The sequence below is a fragment of the Thunnus maccoyii genome, chromosome 10, assembly GCF_910596095.1.
Source record: "Thunnus maccoyii chromosome 10, fThuMac1.1, whole genome shotgun sequence".
Taxonomy (NCBI): domain Eukaryota; kingdom Metazoa; phylum Chordata; class Actinopteri; order Scombriformes; family Scombridae; genus Thunnus; species Thunnus maccoyii.
This window is the reverse complement of record NC_056542.1, coordinates 25645412-25663415: the sequence shown is the minus strand read 5'-3', so window position 1 is coordinate 25663415 and position 18004 is coordinate 25645412. Positions and strand designations below refer to the sequence as shown.

Here is an 18004-nt window from a genome sequence, read left to right as displayed (position 1 = left end):
AACACAACTGTGGTTCAGGGGTGAGTTGTGCGCTGTGTTAATAACACAGCAAATCTAATTTACACAGAGTTGTAAAATAAATCGCTGCATGCAGCACAACTAGATAATGTGATGTGGATGAAGATATTTTCATTTGGCACTTGTAAATAAAAACTACTTGGCTACTGGGATGGGAAATGGTCGTAATGGAGGGGCGGGTTATACCTGCTGATCGCCGCGGCTCTTGCTGCTTTCTCCTCGGCATAGTGACCGTCACTTTCCACGGTGCTTCTCATGCAGGAATTACAAAGAAATCAAGTCTGTCAGTTTTGAAAAATCATCCCGTTTTTCAGGGGAGGGGGTTTTGATCTCGGAGCTGAAAATGACTGGTCTTCTTTTTCACACTGGCTGAGCTTTTTTAGACTTAACAGCTGGATCGGCTCCAGCGACGATAAGCTCAAAAATTACGAACGGATTCGGCCAGCTCCTGACACCTTCATGTCCATCAAAGATCATCTTCCTTCATCTCTCTCATGGCAGGATAAAAAGCAGAAGCAAGAAGGCAGGCACCTTGAAAGCCAAGTTTTCAGTTCACTCCCCCGGAAAAAAAATCCCCCTAATCTCCAGTGCTGTTTGGAGGGGGACGATAGTTTGCTGCGCCTTTTACGCACACCAAAACTAAAAAATAAATAAACTCTGGCGGTAACCAAACAAATAAGTCCCGTGTGAGCGCAGCGCACACCTCTGATAAGTAATGTATCCTTGTGTCTCCGTCTCTTCTTTTGCCAGAGACCTGAAAGAGAGAAAGGGGAGAGGAGAAAATAGATAGACAGGCATTAGATGGGTTAATGTCAGTCCCGTCACCACCACGCCACCTCAGCCCGGATCAAGCCTCACCAGTCCGGCGGAGACTTTTCCCTCCCTCCCCTCCTTCCCTCTTTCTCTCCCATTGAAAAAAAAAATAAATGGTACGACCAGCTTTCTCTCTTACCTACGTTTTAAGAGTCGTGGAAATGATTTCCACCGCTCATCTCATCGCATCTTGGACAGAGTCGGTTTTTTGGAGGGGTGGTTGATGCGGTGGAGAGGATATCACTTGAGAGAGAGGGGAAACAAACAAGACGCAGGCGCATCCAAGCTTCGCCAACAACAGATCAGATCGACATGGACTAAAATATTTGTCTCTTTAAAAAAAGCAGGAAAAGGGGGGGAAACTCCAGGGACCGATCCGAGGTCTCCCAAAAAAGAAAAAATGGAAACGCGGAGGATCCAGAAGCTGTTTCAGACAGTCTCAACTGATAGACAGACGCATCGAGTGGCTTTTCCTGCTACATTTTTACTCCTCCCCTCTCCACAAGCGTCACCCCTGACAGAGGAGCCTACCTGTCAATCTTTTTAATTGTCTTGTTTTCCCCCCTCTCTCTCCCTCTCTCTCTCTCTCTCTCTCTCTCCCTCTCTCTCTTTCCCTTTGGTTTAAAAAAACCGAACCTCCGACAAAGAAAAGGAGCCTTTCGGAACTTATCGGGAGACCAACTAAAACCAAACTTATATGAACATGTATCGCAAACCACAACAAGTAGTACTCAAGTACCAGGTTGTTACAACTTGTATGACATTTTTTATTTTATAAAATCGTAGCAGTGACATAGCACAAGTTAGGACTTCGACTGCCTCTGGGGGTGGGATAAGGGTTCAAACGTTTGATATGTTGAAGTAGAGTGACAAGATTTTGGATAGAGGCTTCCAGAAGATGACAGTCAGGTGACAATAGATGAGAACACTGACACATGAAACATGCAAGAGGAATGGGATGCAAACAACACACTTTCACAAATCGCTGATCCACGCTGCGGTTACAGGTGTACATGTGGGCACAAACACGTTTCGGCAACAGCGCTCTCCAAATAGAGATGCGAATAAATCGTAGCGCATTTGCGCAACACGCTATGATCATTAGGCTGTTTTGTATTTCTAGATGTATGAAAAGATCCGGTAGGGTTGGCGTTGGTTTCGTGGGTGGAAAGCGTTGAGGATGTGTTAGGAGATGAGGATTGATTTGTTTCACCTTACTAGGAAGTGAGTGTTGTGTCCGGGAAGGGGAGGGACTCCGACGACAAGTCGGGGCGCTGCTGTGCTATTACAAGGCTGCGGCAGAGCAACGTTTTAAACCTTAATACTCGATTACGTGCATGTTGTGTTTTGCTTAAGTAACGGTGAGTCAAGCTGCAAAGCAACGCAGCTTTTATTTTTATTTAAGAGCGCGTTTGGCCCGGCTCTGCTCGGCCCGGCACGGCCTGCATGTGCAGAGGAAAAGCCTATAGCGCAGGCTAATGGCAGTTGAGCTCATTACCGCTAGAAACGCATGACAAGTTGACCGTGAACTTTGTCACATTTCGGAGCAATGTCCAGTCTGCTGTTGGTGAGAAACGGCAGGAGAGCGATTTCGCTAATCGGCGGGGGGCGCAGAGTAACCGACGCACTTTCAGGAGTTCATGCGGTTGCGCGGCGCTTCATCATAGATATGTCCTACTCAGCGCACTTCATGGATTTTAAAGGATCCTCCATACCGAGCACTATGAAAAAGCTGGTCGTTACCAAGCTTAGTCCTAATTTCAGAGAGGCCGCCTCTCTGCAAACCGTTGCGGTTCCGACACCCGGAGACGCGGACTTGCTGGTCAGAAATCGGTAAGTAGTTGTTTTTGAAAGGTGGGCAGAAATACATAACCACTACTGTTTTCTCCACGCGCGTTAGGAATAACGGTAGATGACCCAAAAGCGTGTTATGAGTCCATTTGTGGATCATTATTTGGTGCCGATCTATCACTAGCTATATTGTTGAGAAGTTGTAAAAAGGTCTCAGCTTACCTCGATTTACACATGTCCAGCACCTGCGATCATCATCATCATCATCATCACAAGATGGCAAAATACGTGAGGAATAAGCGCTGTACTGTAATTCCAAGTTCCGCCCTCTCTGCATTTGTCTATCAATCCATCTCGGCATCTCTCTCTCTCTCTCTTTCTCTCTCTCCCTCTCTCTCTCTCTCTTTCTCTCTGTCCTCCTGTCTCTCTACGTCACCAACCTGCAAACAGAAAGTCATGGGGGGGCTCAGACTGGCATTAAGAGATGGAGATGATGGAGAAGGAGATGCAGTTTTACATGGCGCGGGAATTGCAGCATCATTTCTCCCATTCACAGCAGCAGAACACAGCAGTGTATTTACTGTTAGGGGAGAGTGAACCTACCTGAAGTCAGTATACACACCGTTTTTGCATGAGATATCCTAAAAGATGATCAGAAAAAAAAGATAAATAATATAAAAATAGACATTGGCTCATGCAAGGTGGAAAAAACATAAATTAATTCTGTTTTTAAAATAGTTGGATTCTATTTTTCCATCCCAGCTGGAGGTGATATCTTAACCCATATTTTATTTATCACTACATTATCAACTATATGTATGCCTGATCTGAGGTTAAATGTTAAATTAGCTTTACACAAATGCACCTTGGGGTTTATTGTGGCATTTACAGCCAATAAAATGCAGTTTTCCAGGAGACCGAGTGTAAAACATATTACATTAGTGTCTTATTGTCTTACGAGGCAGCGATCAGTTGCTTGTGAACTGAGACCTTTGACCGTTAGGTTGCCTGTATTAGTTAGGCATCGCCGTTATGGGATCTGCAAAGATGTTTTAAAATAAATATTTGCATCGGTGGAATTCTGGTGCAAATTGGCAGCCACCTTAAACCGCCTTGCACAGCATCAGTGCAATCTTAATGAAATATAAAATATGAGAGTGTTAATTGAGGAATCTCGGAGTGAGAAATTGATAATTGAAAAGATCACAACTGCAGCAAAAGAGAGGTGGGTTCATTGACATACAAGGAAGGAATGACAGTCTTTTTCTTTATTTTAGATTTGACTGATGACATCACTGAAACCGATCTTTTGAAAATACAGTCAATCCTTAAGGCTCCTGAGTGCTCAGATTTGGTCCATGTGTTCACTTTTTGTCACACAAATCTTAACGAACGCATGACGTCCACATGAGAGATGAAAATGACATCAAATTATACAAGGTGCATTTTGTGATGTTTTTCAAACCTGACCCTTGTGAGTACTTTACCCAAAATTCCACATTTTGTTTTAATTCATTTTCACATAACAGTGCAATCAAAACAAATTTGTATCATTTTGATTGCCAGTTCCCATAAATCAAAAATACAGGCCTGGAAATATTTAACATTTAAAGTAGTATTTTTGTGTAGAATTGTCCTCACACTCATACAGTTGAACAACTATAATGATATCACGCTCATGTTACTGTAACAAGTGTTGGGTTTTCAAGTTTAGTGTATGATATCATTATATTTTACAGAACACCGTGATTGTTAAATCTATGTTATGAGGTTCAAAAGTTTTTCCAAAGGTTTATGTTTGAACAAATTGTGACTTTATTGTCACAAGTATCAGACTCAGTATTTTTAGTTTTGTACATCCAAACAGTTGTACGTTTGATGATGAGATAATGTTTCTCTTTGTGAGGAAACTGATTCTATAGAGGTAAAGCAGTCAAATCAAGGTGTTTTGTTATATCATCGTGACCCATCTATAAACCACAGAAGCATTATCTACAGACTCAAAGTACACGTGTGACATGCACAGTAATGAGGAACAGCATGCGTGCCGCTCTAAAAGACAGTAAATGATTTATTTATACATTCCTTTCTCACATATTTGTTTCCAACATGTTACCAAAGATGAAAACAGCCGTCTTCATGTTGAGGCAAGAAGCAACTATCTAAGATTTTAAAAGTGCAGTTTGTTGTGGGTGTCTCTGAAGACAATGAATCATGACATCATGCAGTGTGTTTTGTGATACAAGCCTTTCCCTGTCAGTGCAGGACTGTTCTCCTCATAAGAAAAGGGAATCATTGCCAAAACAAACCAGAGCGTCTGTGCCCCGTGCAGACGTGTCTAAAGAAGGAAGCTGAAGTCTTGACCTTCAGACAGGATTTCAGGAAATATGTGTTTACACTAATGGCCAGATAAAAGATATTGTGAGTGTTGTGTATGCATTTTGTCCACCACCTCATCATGTAACTGTTTTATTTTCTCACCTTTAATCCACAGTTATTGTTTTTTTTTCTCTGATTGTATTTCAGTTTTGTGGGAATCAACGCCTCTGATATTAATTATACGGCAGGCCGTTACGACCCTTCGGTGAAGCCTCCCTTTGACGCTGGTTTCGAGGGTATTGGTGAGGTTGTCGGCCTTGGCCTTAGTGCCAGCTCCCGTTACACCATCGGGGACACCGTGGCCTACTTCGGCAGCGGTGCGTTTGCCGAGTACACGGTGGTGCCAGCCAAGGAAAGTGTGCCCGTCCCTTCTGTGAAGCCAGAGTTCCTCACCCTGCTGGTCAGCGGTGCCACAGCCTACATCGCCTTGAAACGTCTGGGCGACCTGGTCAAAGGTGAGACCGTCCTGGTCACAGCGGCTGCAGGAGGAACAGGACAGTTCGCCGTGCAGTTTGCCAAACAGGCCGGTTGTCACGTTATTGGGACCTGCTCATCCAATGAGAAAGCTGGCTTCCTTAAATCCATTGGTTGCGACAGGCCGATCAACTACACCGCAGAGGACCTGGCCAAGACGCTGAGGAAAGAGTACCCAAAAGGCATAGATGTGGTTTATGAGTCAGTGGGAGGCAGCGTTTTGGAACTTGCAGTGAATTGTTTGGCAAATAAAGGCCGGCTGATAGTGATTGGCTTCATCTCGGGGTACCAGACTGCATCAGGGATCCCACAGTTCAGAGGTGGAACACTACCAGTCAAGCTGCTCCAGAAGTCGGCCAGTATTCGGGGTTTCTTCCTGCCCCACTTCATCAGTGACTACAGGGAGGCTCTGGGTAGCATGATGCAGATGTTTGCCAAGGGAAAGCTAGTGTGTGAGGTGGACTGTGGGGATTTGGCACAGGGGGGGAGGTTTGTAGGTTTGGAGTCAGTCTTCCAGGCTGTAGACTACATGTATGCTGGGAAAAACCTGGGCAAGGTCGTGGTTGAAGTGGCACCACCCTCTGTTAGTAATAGTAAGCTATGATTTAACTAATTAATTGCACTAAAGAAATCATACTTGAACCAAAATGATTGTTATGTTAAAAATGGAAAACTGTAAATTAGGGCTTTAATCATTTTTAATAGAGATCAAGCTCTTTATTTTTGTAAGATGATTGATATGGCATTGAAAGTAAAGCTGCATAATGCTTTCACAAAGCAACTTTAATTTCTGCTATCGTGACTGAAAACTATGTGCAATAAAAACTGATTGTTTTGTTATTTATGTAAGGGTTCAGCTCTCCCTAATTTGCAAGATAGGATCTAATATAAAAATATCAGAAAATTAACTAATAACTGTGTATTGATAATAATATTGCACAAATATTCAGATTAAAACCCAGAAACTGTAGCCACTGGAATTTCACAAAGCCAAGTTTTTACAGTGTTTCTTAATCTTTGTACCCACTTTCTGGTACAATTCCACTTCTGAAATTATTTTAGATCCGACGCTATAATGTGCTTGCTTTTAGCAATCTCGGGTACTTTATCTACCATAAATGTTTTATGATAGACTTCATTGTTTTTCTAATAGGGGCTTACATTGGTATGTGCTTGTCAAAAGTGAGCGCTGCTCCAGGTGTGCTTGGTATTTCATTGCCTGTTTGTGGCTGACAGAAACAGCATTCACACAATCAATCTTTTCATTCACATGCCCCGAAGCTGCACATAATAAAAAAAAATTAGTCCAGCTAACCAGGAGTTGGACGAAAAAATACCATTATGTTTCCCCACCACACGTGAAAAAAAAGAGAAAAAAAACACTTATAGTGAATGTATTGTGGAATGCCCTTTGACATTTTTTTTTTCATTTACATTTTTTTTGTATTTAATTTAGTTTTGGAAACAAGAAAGAAAGCAGTACAACATATAGTGGGAAGTTTAGTCATGTCAGACCATTTCTACATAAAACACAGATTATCATTGACATACAGAAGATAAGAGTTAGTGGTAATTATGAATTTTACGATCCTCACTTCCTTCAGGATTTCACTGGATTTCACTTTTTTAAGCTAAGCGGCATATAGTAACCCCGTTTCTTACAAAGCTAGTCCGTGTTGTATTAATGTACTGTATGTTGTCTAAAACAAACACCTGTTCCTACCTGGCAGGGAGGGCTGTAGTCTTCATGCACTGTGAACATGTTATTTCCTCATCCAGGTGGCCACTCAAAATATAACCCAGTGTGAAATACGTTACAGGTGTGACCCCAGCATGCAAACCTGCTACCTTCACCAGACGGTGCAGGAAATCAGAAACACACCAGGCCAAGGCCATTTTGAATCCATAGTGGAGGAAGTCAGAATAGCACTGAAAGTCTTCAAAATAGACATTGGTCATTTTCAAATTTAGGTATGATGATTACCAGTTTTTTTCAGGCCCGAAATATCTTTTATACACACAATTTCCTTAGTTAATTATCCAAGTAGAGGTTGTGCTTCTGTGATTTTGTTCACAGTGCACCATGTATTTAGCCACTTTTCCTTTGCTGTCCTTCCAAGTCTTTTCAACCTGCTTAGGTTCGCTAAATTTATGAGTATAAAGTTGGGAGATCTCTGATGTTCATATTACAAACATCCTGCCACACCTACAGGCACATGATCTGAAGCCGCTCATGCCAGATAAAATTTGTGACCCATAAGATTGAAAGTTTTTGGCTGTAGAAAATTATTTTGATTTGAAGCGCCTGTGTTTTAAAAGTATAATTAAATGCAGAGAGGTGCACTGAGCCTAGTTCACCAAAAGAACAAACAGCAATCATTAAATCATTGAAATCACCTCTGTAACACCGCTGTTTGGTGTTATGATGCAAAAGCAAGCTCTTACATGTCAGCCACACAAAAGGTGAGAGAGGTGATGATGCACATGGACGTTTAGATGAATTTAGCATGCTTGAGTACTGTGTGCATCCATGTTGCACGGCGAGGAGGAGGCCAGGTTTAGTGTCTCTTCAATTAACAGCAGAGGTCTCGTCTCGGCGTCCTCCAGGGCCTACCTGTACCTCCGCTGATTAGTGAGCAGTCACAGCCCCAATTAGAGAACACAGGAACCTGGAGAGACAACACTCTTTATTTAATTGGATTGTGTTGCAGTCGGAGGCTGCTAACTGGCAACGTATTGAAGCAACCTGGAACTGCGGAGCATAAACAAGACATTAAAGATAGAGAAGGTCTTCTCGAGAAGCATTCACAGAGTTTTGTGTGATGGTGCGACTACGGAAACATTTTTCATTCTAGGAATTATGCTAAGTGTCTCTCTCATTTTAGTGGAGAGTTGTAGTGGTGCTGCTCCTCAGACAGGGTCATTAACACACTAGTTAAATTTAAATACTTATATACATGGAAGTAATGGAGTTTAAACTTAGCTCATCCTTTTTAACCTGAAAAATGTGGATGACTTAAATTCAGAGCATTATTACAAGTATTATAAAGTTGATGGGATAGCACATCATACCTTATGAAGAGAAAAGTTTAAATCTACTGGTTTCCTTTTGAAAGAATGGTTTTTTTTATTGCCTTGTGAATAGTTATCCTATAGTTAATGTATTAACTTTATACTGACACTAAATCAGTGCTGTCCAAAAGAAGCACAAATTGATGGTTTTCCGAAAAGACAATTGAGGATGAGCTCATACTGGTGGTTGTTTACATCGTTAATTAAACCAAAATTAGTTTCCTGAAATCATATTTTTTGTAGCTCTTCGATCCTGTTTCAATTTCCAATCCAAGACGACATTTTCCAATCCAAGAGCTGTTTTTCATTGTTGCGCGTTGACATCCAGGGTAGTGAAATTCTCAAAGGTCTCCTTCTTTTTTTCTTTTGCTAAAACCTTTTTTCCCCACAGTTTCCCCTCGCTGAAACATGTGGCACATAACAAAGACATCACCCTCATAGTGTGGGATGGTAGTCTACCACCAGGCGCCTAAGGGACACTGACTGGCTGCTTGGTGCTGCCAGGATCCAGACAGTCCAGTTTCTTTCTCTGCAAGTCAGTCAGACCCCCTCAACTCCCCAACTCCCTGAGCCCCCGTCACTCCTACCTCCATCTAATTACCAAACCTAAAACCCCACTCAACTAATTAGCCACAGCAGACCCAGGAACTGTGAGTAAAGGTAAAGAGATGGCTTCATTCTGGGAGTGTGTGTGTGCGCATGTGTGTGTGTGTGTTAAAGAGAGGAAGAGTGAAAGAAAGAGACAAGAAGAAAGGGAAATGGAATATTCAAGCCTCCTTTAGCGAGCACATCTCTACAGCCAATTAAAGTCATTTATTAAACTCTTTGCGAAACCTGAGTTGTGCATGACAGAATGATAGGGAATGTGTTTGTTTGTGGCTGTGCATGTGTTTCTGGATATGAAGATGTGCGTGGGGGTTGCCTGCACGCGCACCCACATAGCCTCCCTCTCACACACACACACACACACACACACACACACATGTCCACGTGTCTCAGTATGGCTGGCAATCTGTCGGCTTTTCTGTCTATCAGCGTCGCGAGAGCTCAGTGGGACATAAATTACAATATGCAGCAGCACCACTTGTGTAAGTCTCAATGAAGGGGAGGAATAACTTTCTTAATCAAGTTCCCCTGATTAATTGTAATAAAGGTGTCATCCGTAAATGTGTCCTCCTGATTGAGTAATTCGGGGCCGGAGACAGTAAGCACATCCCTGGTGATTGGGGGGTTGGACAGAGTAGGGGGAGGGGGAAGGAAGGTGTGTGGAGGACATACTGAGGCACAAATAGCTCCTGGGCACACTGGCAGCCTTCGCACAACTGACAGTTATGAAATACAATTATCAGTGTGATCTGCTTAAGAATTCATCAGCGGCTTCACCGGCCAGTAAAGACGTTCAGAGAGAGACAGAGAGGGAGACACAAGAGGAGAGAAGGCCTCACTGATTAAATGAGATTTTTATTTTGTCCAGCAGATTGTTCACATTATGTTACACTGTTGTGTGAGGATTATCTTTTCTGTTGTTTTCCTGTTAGGATTGCTGGTTTTATCCGTCTCAGTTCAAACTAATAGATTATTTAAAAAAAAGGTTGATCTTTTATTGTAGTTAGCATTGATTTGGAGATCAAAAAAGATGTTAGAGGATTAGGTTAAAACAGGCTAAATTTGGCTTTACACAAAAAAGGAAAACTGTTTTGAGATGATAGAGCAGGTCGTCCACTAATTGGAAGATCGGTGGTTCGATCCCTGGCTCCTCCGGTCCAGCATGGTGAAGTGTCCTTGGGCAAGATACTGAACCCCACATTGCTCCCGCAGGCTGTGCCATCGGTGTGTGAGTGCGTGTGTGAATGAGCATTAGAACTCCTGATGAGGAGGTTGGCACCTTGCACGGCAGCCTCTGCCATCAGTGTAAGAAAGTGTGTGTGAATGGGTGAATGTTGGCGTGTGGTGTAAAGCGCTCTGAGTGGTCGGAGGACTAGAAAGGTGCTATATAAATACAGTCCATTTACTATTTGTGGCCTTTTAATATGAAGCCATGTCTTCTTGTGACCGCTTGTTACAAGCAAAAAGTGATCAGATTTTATAAAATTTGCACAGTGTTCAGAGGTTTGAAATGGTGAAAATGAATAATTTATGTGTGAACATACCAGCGGCATCTGCATCTTACAGGAAGAGTGTAAGATGCTGTTGAAAGCTTGAAAAAGGTGGACCTTTTGACTTTTTTTGGCAAACAAAAAATTTATTTGTTTTAGAGCTGCAACAATTAGTCAATTAGACAATCAACAGAAAATTAATCAGCGACTATTTTGATAATTGAATAATCGTTTTAATTGTTCTTTAAGCAACAATACCAAACATTTGCTGGCTCTAGTTTCTCATCTGTGAGGATTTCTTTTTTTTTGTCTTCTGTAATAGTAAATTGAATGTCTTTGGGTTTTAGACTGTTGGACAGACAAAATAAGACATTTGTAGACATCAAATTGGGCTGTGGGAAATTATAAAGGACATTTTTCACTATTTTCTGTATTTTATAGACAAAATGACTAAATGATTAATAGAGAAAATATTCAGCAGATTAATCGATAATGAAAATGAACACCAGTTGCAGTCCTAATTTGTTTAGCAGAAATATGTTTTTCTTTTCTTTTTTCCCATCTTGTTAACAATCTCATGACTCCTCCAGTTTTTCCGTAGGAGGTCTCAACCCGCGGGCTGGGAACAACTGGCCTAGGTTACATACAGTATAATAGTTGTTTCAAGAGAATTTTTATGAGTATATGTCAAGATATAGTTGTTGAAATACTGTTGGTTGTATGTTACCTAGACATAAAAACTTTCACTTTGAAGACAAATGTATCCTTTAGATGTGTAACCAAGACATCTGGAAGTCTTCAACAAATGAGCACCCAGCCAATATTTGACTGAGCCTAATATGCAGGTGGTAGTGGCCAAGTTCAAGAGCAACCCAGACAACCAAACAATTTTAACATGATTTAAAACAGTGGTTAAAAACACCATATCAGCTTTTATTTACCACTGTATTAATACAGTATTATAAAACTTTATTCTAGCTCACTGTACTACCTGCATACGTAATGAATAAAAGATCAAAACAAGCACATTTCTATTTGACAGATAAAATCTCACTCAACAACATTCATCATCTCTTTCTACCTACATTAACCCTTTAGGGCACCTTCTCTGGCCTCTGGAGGGGAGTGAGGGTCCCTCACCGTGTCTGTTCAAATGTAGATATATATTCAGGTGAAAGGCAAGGGCACCATTCACCACCTCAGGATTAATGACAACATCATCGCCATCGCTATGCTGACCAGCCCCATATTTCCATTGGCTGGATAAAGAGGAGAGGAAAGACGGTGGCGGGAGGGGGGAAAATATGAGCATCTTGTCGGCGGGATGACGGACAGGTCCTCAGTCCAGCTCCCCCAGGTCCCCCCTGTCCTCATTCTTTACTGGCCAAGCTGGCTAGCAAGGCAACATCTCTGCGGCCAAGGACACAGGGGTGTCAGCAACGCGTCTGAGTAACATCGTTCATCAGGCCGCATCGGTAATGGGTAGCTCTCTGTGACAGTGGTCATCAGGACACAAAAGCAAAAGGGCCCATAAACATCACATGACAGATGGCTGGGAGGACAGCTTTGGACAGGGAGGGAGGGATGGAGAGCGAGAGATAAAGTGAGATAGAGAGAGAGGGAGAAGGACAGAGGTAGAAGAGAGATCTCAGGCTGGATTGTTAAGTCTTATGAAAAGTCTCCAGCGCCGGATGGTTTATGAATGCTCATGTTCAATGTCAGCTGTGAAGGGAAAAACTGGAAATCACAGGGAAAATAGTTTGCAACTGATGCCCAGCAAAAAAGGGTCTAACCCGAGCGCAGTTTGTGCAAAATAGCCCCAGTAAATCTGTCCATGATGAGGAATGAATACAAAATATTATATATCTTATTGCACCAAAAACATATCAACTCAAGCCTATCTGCTCAAAATGATTGATGAATGATTTTCAACAATAGTTTCTATCAAAAACATGAAGAACTGTTTGAGATTTTATTTGAAATACCTTTTTACTCACGTTTCATTTTGAGAACTCGTATTTTTGTCATTCTGTCACTTCCTTCTGTTTGTTTACCTTCATGTCAGCAACGACTTTGGCCAATTAGTGCGGTGAAACTATTTAACCTCCAGCGCGGTGCATGCAGTGTAAGCAAACGGTTAAACGGCAGGACCGATATGAAAGAGGTCTTTGCTTAAAAGCCTAACATAGAGAGAAAAAAAAAAGTTGTGCTTGAAAACAAAGGATAAGAGATTGTTGAGGAGAAATCTTCAGAGATACAAGCCTGCAGCGCTGATATGTCAGAAGATTTTATCAAAAGGATGTTTGGCACAACTCCGACTTTGAAGAGTTTGACAGATGAGCGCGCTGCGTTGGAAGAGTTGGCCTGAGGAGGATGATGTTTTAAATAAATTGCGGCCTATGCAGTTTTAGCTGGGGGAAAAGTTAAGAAATAATTACGGAGGTGATAGCAATGACAGAATGCGATAAACAGGTTGTGTGAAAATCAGGTGAGGTGAGGGTGTCGAGGGCTGTCATAGAAGTGACTGCAGAATCTGTTGCAGGTCCCCGTAGAGGGAAGACAATTGTTGTGTTAGCATTAGCAACACCTTTGTCAACTCCAGATGTATACTTTGTCTTCACTTGTTTACAGGGAAATCAATTCCCAAATGTGAGGTATCATCTTCAAAGCATAGGAAAATGTAGCTCCCTGCCCTCCATAGTGACGCCGCAGGCCATTCTGCGTCTTTCTTTGTTTTGTGGAAACAGCCTTGCCCGTCCATTAATCGTCATCCATCCATCCTGTGCACCTGTATATAAAAGGGAAATTAGAATATCCATCACTCGAGCGCAACGTCAGCATGATTGATGGGTTAGTCACTGGATCCCCTCCATTCCCTACCCAAGTCTGTGTTTCAGGAGTGAGAAGTGAACATTATCTAGCACCATGATCAGATTTAGTCTGCACATTTCCATCTAGGAGAGCATTTTGAGTGGATGATACACATCCCTATGAGGAGGCAGCCAGCAGAAGGTTTATGGAAATCTAATATCATAAGGCTTTTTTGGTTTGTTAGACTTGTTATTCATAGAGTAGGCTGGTGACACGTTTGATGTAACAGTATAAGACAATGTAACGAGACAGAATCTCATTTTGTTGAAGTGTTTCTGTCAAACTATGGTCTGAAGGATGATGGGGAAAATCTGTGCAAACAGGTTTTGAGTGGGGTGTGCTAAGACTAAAATACCAACTGTTCTCAGAGAAAATCCTTTGGTAAATAACAGGAAATGTCCTCTGAGAAGGCGATATGAATGCCAGAGAGCGCAGGATACATGATTGTCTTTTGAGTTAAGTAGTATTTAAACAAAAGGCATAAATAGATAGACTCAGTGCAAACAGATGAAACAGAAAATTATATGACAATGTTGGGCTTTTGTTAAAAAGACTAAAAAAAACTACTTTTTAAGTGTGATATGATGGTGTAAAAGTGCTCTCAAGAATTAAATTCAATGGGAAATATTAAATCTTTGTCTTTTTTTTAATATACTTGGCTGAAAATGCTCTATCAGTATTGTCAATCCAAAGATATCGGTATTTAAAAACCCATATCGGTCAAGTTTATGTCTCTCCTTCTCTATCTCTCTCCCTGTGTGTGTGTGTGTGTGTGTGTGTGTGTGTGTGCATGTGTGTGTGTGTGTGTGTGTGTGTGTGTGTGTGTGTGTTTTGACGAGGTGGAGACAGGAGCCCTAACGCTGCAGGATGGAGAAAGGTGAACAGGAAACAGAAGGTGCCCATGGAGGAGGTATATGACATCTGTCAGGATCCAGGGTGGGTGGGGGATTCAGCACCCCCCCCTCCGCCGGCCGAGGGTCACCCATCGCACCGCAGTCGCTGAAGTTGTCACGACACCATGACACTTCCTTGGCAGTGGTGGCCGAGAGCCGGACAGCCTCGGACGTTCAAGACACACACATATTTTTTGAGTAAATTTGTCTGAGGGGAGTAGGGGGCATTTTGTATGTGCTGTTTGTTCCTTCTCTGTACAGAAATGTCATCGTCCTGTTCATTGTTGTCCCCCCCCCCCCCCTCTCCTCCTCTCTTCAGGGTCCTGGATGGAGGAAGGTCAGCTGACATGGCAAGGTCGACAAACAAACAAACAGAAGGAATTAAAATAGAGAAAAACAGAGCAGATGAAACAAGGCGGTGTGTTTTTATCACTGTGAGGCTGATGGCATGTAGCAGCCATTACTCTCCGTTGTGTCCTCTGCCCCCCATTGGCTGCAACAACACCGCCTGGCGGGGCTGCCAGTGTCACGTCATCTCACACTTCTGCTTAACTACATGGACGACAAGGGCCACTTCACACCAGGATCGCTTTACTGTTTCTTACTGCTCAGGTAGCTGTGTTTGCTCAAGGTGGCAAAGGTTGTTCACACTTGATTTGATAAAAAATATATATATATATGTTTTTTTTTTCATTTGAATGAAAAAGTAAAAGAATACTCCTCACAAAATGTTCCAGGTTCCAGAATTCTGAAGCGCCGCCCAAATCTCTGATTTTTTTTTTTTTTTTTTTTTTACAGCGATTCAAATAGTGAAGTGTAAAAAAACTGTTAAGTGAAACAAAATGGCAATTCAGTCTCTTTACCTGATTAATTTCTATAATAATAATATCTTGTCAGCTGCAGATCTTTACTTCACTTTGTCCACAGAAATTTTTCTAATATGGGCAGATTTGATAGTTTTGATTTAAAATGGTTTTAGATGCAGGAATGTGGAGAAAAAAAGGCTGATATTGCCAATACTGTATATGAAGACAACACAGAGTGAATACAGATTTGAAAGTGCCAGCATTAGAGACTTAGACATGTAACACACATGAAACAATATGTTAGTGCTGAGTTAATTGTTAATCCCCTCTTATATCTGCAAGAATATTATAGTTGTTTTATCATTTAGACTTCATCCTAAATAACCAGCAGAGCTCCGTTTGTCATGACTTTGAATGTGTTTGGCTCAGCCTGCTGCAGGTGAAGCCCGGGCCTCACCTTCACATATCTGTATGCAGAGTGTGCCTTTAAAAAAGCATGTTTCTTTTGTTTATTCTTTGCGTTGTCTTTTCCTTTCAGAGCAGAGTTTTGACATTGGAGATGACAGGTGTCTGTGGGGTGGAGGAGAAGGAGGAGGAGGAGGAGGAGGAGGAGGAGGAGGAGGAGGAGGAGATGATGGTAAGAAAACAATCTTTGACTGCCTGTGGGTGAAGGCAGACTCCTCTAGGCAAGGCGGCCTTCAGCATTTAGCTGGGGGCGCAGTATCAAAATCACAGCCACTGCTGTACCCCTAAGGCGCTAATCTCAACCAGTTACCGTCAAGTGCTGCTTCTTCTTTATATAATCCTTCATTCCCCCCCTTCCCTCTTCTCTCTCCATCTCTGCCACTCCTCCACCGTCCCAGACCCAATCCACAGAGGTGAGAGGATAAATGACAGTTTGAGAAGGTGCAGGGGAAGCCAGGCATCTTGAATCCAGCATTGTTTCTTTGCTTACTAAGGTTAAAAACACATCCAAACTGTACAGCTCTCACAAAACGGTTTGCTGGAATTGTAATATCATAATTAGCAGGGCTTCTGTGCTTATCTGTACCAAACTAGGCATCTCACCAGATGCTTAGGAGACCTCTGCTGTCATTCAGTCGGCTAGATGGAAAAGGTCTGTTGTTTGATCACTGGATGACTGCTAATTTAATAAGTGTTAACTATGGAGCAGCCGAGCGAGGGAAAGAGGGAAAAATGAGGGAAAATGTAGGAGTAAAAAGCATTAAGATTAACTGATGACATGTTCAACTGTGCGCATAATATGAGGCTTAGTTAAGTACGCACATGCTGTTTGTCAATTATTTAAAACCCCAGGAAATTAAGTCCAGGTAATCTCATAAGGTGTAAATAACATTCTTTTTCATGGCAGCTTAATTGAATTCATTTGATGCTATTTAGAAATAACAGAATTAGATTTTCTTTCAAATGCAGCACAAGGCTGTCAAGAGGCGTTCTTTGTAAAGGTGAAAAGAAGAGGAATTAAACTTTGTTAATTCAAACAGATCTGAAGGGATCAGATATGGGAATAATTGAAAACACAAAGGATCCCTTATGTCTTCCTGTAAAGCTCTTACTCTTGCACTTTGAACTATTCTGAAGTCCATTAATGTTATATTCTGCTGCTGAAGTCACTTGAGGTACCTGAAACACAAAACTGAATGGTAATCCAAGTTTTAATCAGGACTAAAATATATTTCTGATATCAGTTTCCGTAAGTGCTTTAATCTTCCGTGTAAATCAGGTTTTTTACTCTTTTTGCACATCATTGTACAATACATGCATGCAGGGAAATATAGTCACAAATGGTGCCACTATATTAAAGTGTCACCTTAATACCTAAACTACAGAGGTAACTGTGCAGCTAGTGAGGACTGAAGCAAAGATGTTGACAGCGGGTTGTAAAGACCAGGCCAACCATGCAGACACAGAGACAGTGGCCTCGGGTATTTCAGATTTGGCATTACTAGTGGGATGGCATGGCCTAACGTTATTTACACACACATAGGCAAACACACCCACAAAGAGACTTGATGCAGACTGTAGGTGAAGGCCGGTATATGTTTGTCTTGTCTTGTGAGTGAGCAGGCCGGAGATGGAAGGGGTGGGGGTGGGGGGGAGACATATCGGAGGGACGGAGGGGAAGAGGGGAAATGGAGGGATTAGATGAAACCTTTCAGTGCGTGTCATCATCCCTGACATTCTGTAGGGCTTGACCTTAACAGAGTAGCATCGTGTCAGAGACAGGGTCTCATCACCGCCAAGGAACACACACACAGAGACAAGCCTTCAGAGATCCCTACAGCCCCGACATCAACACCCAACATACACTTTCATACAAACACACACATGCAGGCACACACGTACACTGGGAATCAAACTGATAAGTGAGTCGACACTGGTCTTTTGTGAAAACTCGAGTATCAACGAGCTGACAGTCATCTGATGATATAATGTAGTTTAATTAATTACATATTTATTGATTAGTGAATTACTGATTTGAAAAACTCTCACTACAATGTTGAATAAGTAGCTTTCCTGGGGTTTCTGGGTGTTTTATGTGCACTTTAAGTACTTCTTTTCAATGTTGTCTTAAAAGCTGAGGTTAAAAGTTCATTCTTCCTTTAGTAATTGTCCTGCAGCTATCAATCATATCGCACAATCTACATCAGCAGATGGAGTTGAAGATCATGTGGGATGACCAAAAAGCTCCAGATTAGATAGTTGCCCTGAGAAAGCTGTGAGAAAGTAGTTAACCCATTTTGGTAATGTGCTGCTGTCTCAAAGCCAC

At 42.0% G+C, this 18004-nt stretch overlaps 2 protein-coding genes across 2 annotated transcripts in view; one reads left to right on the top strand and one right to left on the bottom strand.

Moving 5' to 3' along the window:
- The window catches only part of LOC121905763 (teashirt homolog 1-like), a 34861-nt gene extending 33437 nt beyond the window's left edge, over positions 1 to 1424 (bottom strand). The window contains exons 1-2 of the mRNA XM_042424268.1: positions 971 to 1424; positions 205 to 772 (exon numbers count right to left, since the gene is read on the bottom strand). Of these exons, the coding sequence (XP_042280202.1) occupies positions 205 to 244 (40 nt within the window). The 5' untranslated portion in view covers positions 245 to 772; positions 971 to 1424. The remainder of the gene's footprint in view (positions 1 to 204; positions 773 to 970) is intronic.
- A 110-nt stretch (positions 1425 to 1534) lies between these two features.
- Positions 1535 to 6319, top strand: LOC121905764 (prostaglandin reductase-3-like). Its single transcript, XM_042424269.1, has 2 exons — positions 1535 to 2664; positions 5149 to 6319. The coding sequence occupies exons 1-2, from the start codon at positions 2381 to 2383 to the stop codon at positions 6077 to 6079; spliced, it is 1215 nt and encodes a 404-aa protein (XP_042280203.1). The 5' UTR covers positions 1535 to 2380; the 3' UTR covers positions 6080 to 6319.
- Positions 6320 to 18004: the final 11685 nt, after the last annotated feature.

Excerpts from the sequence above, each read along its gene's own strand:
- LOC121905764 (XM_042424269.1), top strand. The coding sequence starts at position 2,381 with ATGTCCAGTCTGCTGTTGGTGAGAAACGGCAGGAGAGCGATTTCGCTA. Across the intron at positions 2,665-5,148 it reads GACTTGCTGGTCAGAAATCG|TTTTGTGGGAATCAACGCCT; the intron begins GTAAGTAGTTGT and ends ATTGTATTTCAG.